Here is a 9,990-nt window from a genome sequence, read left to right as displayed (position 1 = left end):
AAAAACTTTCTTTGTTGAAAGACAAATTAATTTTAGATTCCTTGTCATATAAGGAAGAACATTCCTCACATTTGTTCCCACTGGACAAATTCCTTGGATTTTTTTTTTTTTTTTTTGTCAACAGCGACAGCCTCCTTAGTTTCAGATCTATTCCATGCCTTTCGGAAGCAATACCTAGGAAGATGAAAACTAGAATGCCTGTTTTTCTTATGTGTATACCTTGCTCCTAATAAGTGAAAAGATGCAACAGCCAACAGTTCACTATTGATTTTTCTTTTTTATTTAAAAAGTGCCCTTGAACCAAATAAACTCTTTGCTAAATCTTTACTATTGCTGCATCTGCTCTGAAAGAAATACCATGAGCACTTTAATAAATGGATTAGAAGACGAGCGAATGGTCTATACCAAGGGCAGGCAAACTTTTTGGCCTGAGGGCCACATCGGTTTTCCAAAATTGTATGGAGGGCCGGTTAGGGGAGGCGGTCTCCCCCCAAACATCCAGGTGTGACCCGGCCCCTGCCTCCAATCCAACCCCCACCGCTTCTTGCCCCCCTAGGACTCCTGCCCCATCCAACCCCCCCCGTCCCCTGATTATCCCCGGACGCTCCACCCCTGCATGCCCCCTGCCGCCCCATCCAACCCCCCCACAATTCCTGACTGCCCCCCCGGGACCCCTGCCCCATCCATCCCCCCTGTTCCCCACCCTCTGACCCTCCCCGACCTCTATCCACACCCCTGACCACACCCTGAATTCCCCTGCCCTCTAGCCAACCCCCCATCCTCCTTACCGTGCTGTCTGGAACACCAGTGGCTGGCGGTGCTACAGCCATGCCGCCCAGAGCACTGGCTCAGGCCACAGCTCTGCAACTTCGCTGCCTAGCTGCCCAGAGCATGGCGCCGGCGGTGCAGTGCATTGAGGCTGCGGGGGAGGGGGAACAGCAGGGGAGGGGCCAGGGACTAGCCTCCCGGGCCAGGAGCTCAGGGGCCGGGCAAGAGGGTCCCGCAGGCCGGTTGTGGCCCGGGGGCCATAGTTTGCCCACCTCTGGTCTACACTATACCGTTAAGTCGACAAGAGAGGCTGGTCTACATGATACAGTTAGGTCGATGAGAGAGGCGTAAGACTTATGTCAGTGTAGTTAGGGTGACACAGTGTCTGTGTAGACACTGCGTTCCTTACATGGATTGTTGGCTGTCTTGTCAATTTCATGGCAGAGGCCGTGAAATTGAAAAGAAAGCCGGGCAGCTAGAGCCCAGCTGTGCCCCCGCTCTCTTGGAGTGCAGAGTGGCTGGACCTTGCTCCCAGCTGGGAGCCGGGGCGAGAAGCCTGGTTGCCTCCTGCTCCGCCACTGGGAGCCAGGCAGCCTGGCACCTTTTAGGGAACAGGGTTGAGAAGCCAGGGCAGCTGCACCCTGCTCTCCAGGGCTTAGAAGCCCTGGGTGGCTTCCTGCCGACTCCCGGTGGGGAACAGGGAGGCAAGACGCCCTGGGCGGCTTCCCCCACACTCCAAGTGAGGTGAGAAGCCTCGGGTGGCTTCCCTCCTGCTCCTGGTAGGGAATGGGGAGCAGAGGGGGATGACAGCCCATTGGGGACCTGAGGAGCTGCCAGTGAAGCTGAGAGACTGGGTTTTCAGCTCCCCACACTGTCCCTCTTAGGTCAGTGGAAGCGTTCCTGGTGAGGATGTGCACCACCGACCCAAGGAGGGTAGTGTGGACATGCACCACCACAGTAATTACTGCAGTGGCTGTAGGTCGATCTAATATAGGCAGGCTTATGTTCTAGTCTTACATACCCTTTGTAACCTCTGTAACTCTTTCTTTTATGATTTACCATAGGTATTAATGTAAGAAATTCCTAAACTGTATTTCAGCAAACCTCCCTACTCCATCTAGAGCAACAGGATACTAGGTGAACAGTTTTAGTTCTGCTATGGAAGAAACATGATACTCACAAAACTGTGATAATCAGGTTAACTGCAGCACATGTGCACACACACACACACACACACACAAATATAAACACACACTGCACATAAAGTACAGATTTTGAAACTAGACAACATATGACAACAAAAGACTGAATATAGTAGCACCCTCCTTCACCAGATGCTACCCACATTTTTTTTTTCTTCCAGATAATGGTAGGTATAATAGTTTCACAAACTTTTGGATCATTTTCAAAAGATGGCACAGTGGATGGGCTACAATCCCTCCTTATACCCCTGTCATTACAGGCAAATAGCAATTTGTGTACTTTACTTCATTGTGTACCTGTCTGTATACAGAAATGTGGGAATTTAGAGGTGCACCCATTATGTGGTCCTCTGAAAATTTTCCCTTTAAATCTGAAACAACTTTCCTTAACCCTATATTGTGCTTGTCCTCCTTTAACTAATATGGGGTAAAAAATTTCTTCCTGATATAGAGAATCTCCAGCATTAAAGCGAGATCAATTTACAGTCTGCACCGAATCCTCTCTGCGGTATTCTTGACATTGCTAAAAGTACTGTGGTACAAACGATAGAGAACATTACCTTGAAGAATACACTTTCTGATGAATGCCATATACTAAACCTGAGATGAGTTTCATTTTGTAAAATCACTTATAAGAATTTAAGGAGTTGATTTGTCTTTCAATTTCATGAAATTGTATTTCAGGGAAGCACATATTCAGAAGGAACCATTAATGATCACTTGTTTGTGATCAGGCTTAGATTTTCACCAAAGCAGAATTCCAGGATCAAATTGTTAAATTACTACCAAACAGCTAGAAATAACCGACTAGTAAATAACATAATTTTTCTGAACTTCATCTCTTCCTTGTAACATTCAAACAGTAGTTTTGATTTATCAGTAATTATTTTACAGAAGGAAAGGCCTCTTCCTATTATTATAGCTTTTGTTTCCGCCTCTAACTGCTGCATTTCCTGGACTAAGAATTTACAGAAAATCTAGACCACAACTAGGACATAATGTGGGCAACGAGGCTGTGAATAAACAGTGTTTAGATGACACAGGTCCCTTGTAAAATAAAACACTACGAACAACATTTTCAACCATCTTTAAAGATTACTGCTATATTCTAACAGAATGACATTTCCAAACATTTTCTGTTTTCACACATGGGGAAAGAGGAATATAAATAAAAAAAAAAATGAGTTCCCTTTCACACTTTACCGTAGAAAAGATCTGATTAGCTGGTCTAGTCACTGGGTTGATTTGGACAACAATACAAAACTAATCCATAAATCTTAATTCTTGAAGAAGTTCATTCACCAGCTTCACAGCCCTTTGGTTTTTTAATCCAAGTTGGTTAAATCTGTAGGCAGTACGTATAAGAAGGCCAAAAACTTCATTGGTTGTATTGCTTGCCAGAATCACCTGAAGGAAAAACAGAATGGAGGAAAAGAGGAAATCATTTAATTTAGATTTATTACTCCAAGTGCAATCATTTATAGCTGTGTACTATGTGCTACATGTTGTTTTCTTCTAACTCCCCACAACCCTCCCCCATTTAGTCATTGGTGTCATCTGAAAAGCAACTAAATTCCATAAAGCATGAAAATAAATTCCCCTCTGAGAAAGGAAGGAAGAAAGGAAGGAAGGAAATAAAGCCCAGGGACTAGATCTCAAAGTGCAACAGACCAGCACGTAGTGCACCAGGGAGGAGTTTTATTCCATCCATCCAGCTGCTGATCCCTGAGGGCTGCTCCACACTCTGCATCCCACTCTGGTTCCAACTCCTGCTTCTCATATGTCCTCAGCCCATCCTGGAAAGTTCCCTATGCCAGGAGGGGAAAATGTAGGAGGGGCTGGCATAGCTTCCCCTATGCTAGCTCAGGACTCCCTTGCACTAGGGGAATTCTAAGCTGTTGCCTTAAGGCAACTTTAAATTCTTTTTGTGCTACTGGTTCAACAGGACCATGGATCTTGTCTTCAGTCTTTTAATAAAGGGTTGTTATAGCACAATAAGGTGCTGCAGCCTGTTAAAGGGTTTCACTGGTCTATAAAGGGAAGAAAGCACCTAAGACTTGGAAAATAAACAGACCCAAATGAAAAGTTATGTATGCTTTCAAACAACTTTAAAATACATCATTTTTATGTTAATGAATAATCAACAGTCATTTTCTGTAATACACCCAAGATTTCTAACATATCCTAGCAGTGCTTAAAGAAAGTAATGTTATATTTGTTTATTCCAACTAACAGCAGCTAAAAGGCATAATCAACAACAATAATGTTCTAGTTCCATTCACTGCAAAATGAATTTTCTCATGTGTTACAGGCCTTATAAAAGATAAAAGGAGTACAGTACTTTTCCACTGAGAGGAAGAATTTCCAGACAAAGTGCTAAAGCAAAATAATGATGTGAAGTCCTGGCCTGCTTGTATCAGAGGGTTTGACTTCTTATTGTACAACATGACCTATAAATATATGTAACAAATGTAGTAGCTAAAGAACAATATAATAATAATCTAACATTTATGTAGCACTTTATGTATTAATCTTAAAAGGATCCCAAAGCACTTCATGGTGTCTATTATGTCTGCAAATTGGTTCATCCATCAGTGAAATGCAGTCACTTCTGGGGTGAAACATGACAATTATTTAACAGTTCCCAGCAAACAACTCTACGTAAGAGAAAAAAAAAATTAAAGAATACTGGGTTTTCTTGGTAGTCTTTCGACTGTACAATATGAGAATCAAAATTCAGAACTGAAGATAAGTCCCCTGTTGCTGGGTTAAAATGGACTCAAGATGCTGTTAAGGTATATTCAGTCCCCAATACAAGGATAACCTTATATTACTATGTAGCAAAACTTTTACCTACCACTGGGCTCCATAGAGAACTGTGTCCAGCACTCCTTGCTGAAATGAGTATTATTTAATCACGGGACTTAAGAGTTGGAGTATTTAAATATGGACTATTATATCTGTGTTCCACACTAATTTAGAAAGAGATTAGTTAATAATGGGAAGGACTAATTGAATTAGGTCATCTTGTCCATTCTTCTGCAAGTGTAGGATTATATAAACGCAGATCTCAGAATGGATCCTTGTGCTGGTGCACACATTTTCCACGTGTGCAACAATCAGATTATTTTGACCACCAGTATCCACTGAGGCCATGCTCATGCCCTGGATGTTCTCATATGCGTCCTCCATCCAAGGGCATAAAGGGCAGAGTGGGTCCAACTGTCCCTCAGTTCCTTTGCCAATAGAGAATTCCAGAGCTATAAGACTCCATACAAATGGGGAAGGAGAGTGCGTCATGGGAGTCATGTGGACAATATATCTCAATGAACCACAGTTAATTTAAGATAAGTAACTTGTTTTCCAAAGAACATACTGATATTTTTGTCAAAAAAAATTAATGCCCAAAAGTGAAATATTCCAATTCAAAATGATGCTACAGTGTCTGTCTTATCTCTGTAAGATAAGTAACTGTTCTTCTTCAATTATTTGTCCACATAGATCCCACTACTGGTGACTAGTACCTCCTGGCTTGGAGGTGGATGGTACGAGTCCTATTTAAATGAGGACTGCAGGACAGCTCTACCAAAGCAAGCATCCAATATGCAAGTCTCAACTAAGAAATAGTCTTGGGAGAACATGCGGACAGATCACTATGTAGCGTCCTCCAAATTTCTAAGAACATAAGAAGGGTCATTACTGAATCAGACCAATGGTGCACCTAGCCCAGACTCCAACAGTGGCCAGTGCCAGATATTTCAGAGGGAATGAACAGAACAGGCAATTTTCAAGTAATCCATCTTCTGCCATCCAGTCCCAGCTTCTGGCAGTTAGAGGGTTAGGGACACCCAGAGCATCTTTTCTAATTGCCATTGATGGACCTATCCTCCTTGAATTTATCTAATTCTTTTTTGAATGCAGTTATACTTTTGGCCTTCACAACATGAGTTCCACAATGAGTTCCACGGGTTGACTGTGTATTGTGTGAAGAAGTACTTATGTTTGTTTTAAACTTGCTGTCTAATAATTTCATTGGGTGACCTTTGGTTCTTCTGTCATGTGAATTTCCTTAACACTTAACACTTCCTTATTTGCTTTCTCCACATCATTCATGATTTTATAGACCTCTATCATATCCCTACTTAGTCGTCTCTTTTCTAAGATGAACAGTCTAGTCTTTATAATCTCTCCTCATATGGAAGCTGTTCCAGACCCCGAATAATTTTTGTTGCCTTTCTCTGTACTTTTGCCAATTCTAATATATCTTTTTTGAGATGGGGCAACCAGAACCACATGCAGTATTCAAAGTGTGGATGTACGGTGGATTTATATAGTGGCATTATGATATTTTCTTTCTATTTTCTATCTTTTTCCAAATGGCTCCTAACATCCTGTTAGTTTTTTTGACTGCCACTGAAAATTGAGTAGATATTTTTCAGAGAACTATCCACGATGACTCCAAAATCTCTTTCTTGAGTGACAATAGCTTATTTAGACCCCATCATTTTGTATGTATAGTTGAGATTATGTTTTCCAGTGTGCATCACTTTGTATTTATCCACATTGAATTTCATCTGCCATTTTGTTGCCCACTTACAAAGGGATCTCATAAAACTGGGTAACTCTTCACAGTCAGTTTTGGACTTAACTGTCTTGAGTAATTTTGATCATATGGATATTTTGGCACCTCACTGTTCACTCCCTTTTCAAGGTCATTTATAAATATGTTGAACACCACAAGTCCCAGTATAGGCCTTTGGGGGACCCAACTCTCTCTGCTATGAAAACTGACCATTTATTCCTACTTTGTTTCCTATCTTTTAACCACTTACTGAACCATGAGGGGACCCTTCCCTCTTATCCCATAACTGTTTACTTTGCTTAAGAGCGTTTGGTGTGGGACCTAGTCAAAGGCTTTCTGAAAGTCAAGTACACTATATCAACTGGTTTCAGAGTAGCAGCTGTGTTAGTCTGTATCCGCAAAAACAAAAGGAGTATTTGTTGCACCTTAGAGACTAACAAATTTATTTGAGCATAAGCTTTCGTGAACTACAGCTCACTTCATCAGATGCATGCAGTAAAAAATACAGTGGCAGGAGATTTTATATACACAGAGAACATTTAACAATGGGTGTTACCATACACACTGTAACGAGAGAGATCAGATAGGGTGAGCTATTACCAGCAGGAGAGCGGGGGGAAAAAACCTTTGTAATGATAATCAAGGTGGGCCATTTCCAGCAGTCTCTCGTTAGAGTCTGTTTTTGAAGTTTTTTTGTTGAAGAATTGCCACTTTTAGGTCTGTAATCGAGTGACCAAAGAGATTGAAGCGTTCTCCAACTGGCCCTTGAGGAATTCCACCATGATTTCAACAATTTCCATCCCACCATCAAACTCTTCAACAAAAAAAACTTCAAAAACAGACTCCAATGAGAGACTGCTGAATTGGAATTAATTTGCAAACTGGATACAATTAACTTAGGCTTGAATAAAGACTGGGAGTGGATGTGTCATTACACAAAGTAAAACTATTTCCCCATGTTTATTTCCCGCCCCCACTGTTCCTCACACGTTCTTGTCAACTGCTGGAAATGGCCCACCTTGATTATCACTACAAAAGGTTTTTTCCGCCCTGCTCTCCTGCTGGTGATAGCTCACCTTACCTGATCACTCTCGTTACAGTGTGTATGGTAACACCCATTATTCCATGTTCTCTGTGTATATAAGTCTCCCCCCACAGTATTTTCCACTGAATGCATCTGATGAAGTAAGCTGTAGCTCATGAAAGCTTATGCTCAAATAAATTTGTTAGTCTCTAAGGTGCCACAAGTACTCCTTTTCTTTTTGCGGATACAGACTAACACGGCTGCTACTCTGAAACCTGTCATTATGCAAGGCACTGAATTTAGCTGCATGGAGTGGAAATTTATCAACTTCATGAAAAAACTCGTACAGATACAGACAGACATCATCTTCCTTTCCAAATGCAAACAGATGGACATCATACCAAAAGGACTGAAGGTAAAAAATCCATTACAATCTTCATACCACACAGACTATGCTGACAGCTTGTGCCACACACTCTCAAAGAAACTATGGAACCACCTGATCAACATCCTCTACATCAAACAGGGAAAGATTGAGAATGAGCTCTCAAAACTGGATACTCTCATAAAAAAAACAACCTTCCACACAAACTTCCTTGTGGCTGGACTTTACAAAAACTAGACAAGCCATTTACAACACACACACACTTTGCTTCTCTACAAAAGAAAAAGGACACTAAACTATCTAAACTACTACATGCCACAAGGGGCCACAACAGTGGTTCCCTTAACCCACCCAGCAATATTGTTAATCTATCCAACTATACTCTTAGCCCAGCAGAACAATCTGTCCTATCTCGGGGCCTCTCCTTCTGCCCCTCCACCCCCACGAACATGATGCAGTTCTGTGGTGACCTAGAATCCTATTTTCGACATCTCCAACTCAAGGAATATTTCCAACACACCTCTGAACAACATACTAACCCACAGAGACCTTCCTACCAAGACTACAAAAAGAAGGATTCTGGGTGGACTCCTCCTGAAGGTTGAAACAACAGACTGGACTTCTACATAGAGTGCTTCCGCCGACGTGCACGGGCTGAAATTGTGGAAAGCAGTATCACTTGCCCCATAACCTCAGCCGTGAAGAACACAATCCCATCCACAGCCTCAGAAACAACTCTGACATCATAATCAAAAAGGCTGACAAAGGAGGTGCTGTCATCATCATGAATAGGTCGAAATATGAACAAGAGGCTGCTAGGCAGCTCTCCAACACCACTTTCTACAAGCCATTACCCTCTGATCCCACTGAGGGTTACCAAAAGAAACTACACCATTTGCTCAAGAAACTCCCTGAAAAAGCACAAGAACAAATCCACACAGACACACCCCTAGAACCCCGACCAGGGGTATTCTATCTGCTACCCAAGATCCATAAACCTGGAAATCCTGGACGCCCCATCATCTCAGGTATTGGCATCCTGACAGCAGGATTGTCTGGCTATGTAGACTCCCTCCTCAGGCCCTACGCTACCAGCACTCCCAGCTATCTTCGAGTACCACTGACTTCCTGAGGAAACTACAATCCATCGGTGATCTTCCTGAAAACACCATCCTGGCCACTATGGATGTAGGAGCCCTCTACACCAACATTCCACACAAAGATGGACTACAAGCAATCAGGAACAGTATCCCCAATAATGTCACGGCAAACCTGGTGGCTGAACTTTGTGACTTTGTCCTCACCCATAACTATTTCACATCTGGGGACAATGTATACCTTCAAATCAGCGGCACTGCTAAGGGTACCCGCATGGCCCCACAGTATGCCAACATTTTTATGGCTGACTTTGAACAACTCTTCCTCAGCTCTCGTGCCCTAATGCCCCAACTCTACTTGTGCTACATTGATGACATCTTCATCATCTGGACCCATGGGAAAGAAACCCGAGTCAAAGGCTTTCTGAAAGTCAAGTACACTATATCAACTGGTTTCAGAGTAGCAGCTGTGTTAGTCTGTATCCGCAAAAACAAAAGGAGCATTTGTGGCACCTTAGAGACTAACAAATTTATTTGAGCATAAGCTTTCGTGAACTACAGCTCACTTCATCAGATGCATGCAGTAAAAAATACAGTGGCGGGAGATTTTATATACACAGAGAACATGTAACAATGGGTGTTCCCGTACACACTGTAACGAGAGAGATCAGGTAAGGTGAGCTATTACCAGCAGGAGAGCGCTACATTGATGACATCTTGATTCCACCATGATTTCAACAATTTCCATCCCACCAGAAACCTCAGCCTGGACCAGTCCACACAAGAGATCCACTTCCTGGACACTACGGTGCTAATAAGCGATGGTCACATAAACACCACCCTTTACCAAAAACCTACTGACTGCTATACTTACCTACATGCATCCAGCTTTCATCCAGACCACACCACATGATCCATTGTCTACAGCCAAG

At 42.6% G+C, this 9,990-nt stretch overlaps 1 protein-coding gene across 6 annotated transcripts in view; it reads right to left on the bottom strand.

The window, feature by feature from the left end:
* Positions 1–3,041: 3,041 nt before the first annotated feature.
* FANCC (FA complementation group C) overlaps positions 3,042–9,990 on the bottom strand; it is a 151,623-nt gene continuing 144,674 nt past the window's right edge. For all 6 annotated transcript variants that reach the window (XM_048850183.1, XM_075128651.1, XM_048850185.2 and 3 more), the window contains one exon: positions 3,042–3,377. In XM_048850183.1, coding sequence (XP_048706140.1) covers positions 3,234–3,377 — 144 coding nt within the window. In that variant the 3' untranslated portion in view covers positions 3,042–3,233. The remainder of the gene's footprint in view (positions 3,378–9,990) is intronic.

Source organism: Caretta caretta, chromosome 5 (assembly GCF_965140235.1).
Source record: "Caretta caretta isolate rCarCar2 chromosome 5, rCarCar1.hap1, whole genome shotgun sequence".
Classification (NCBI taxonomy): domain Eukaryota; kingdom Metazoa; phylum Chordata; order Testudines; family Cheloniidae; genus Caretta; species Caretta caretta.
This window is presented reverse-complemented; position numbering and strand designations above follow the sequence as displayed.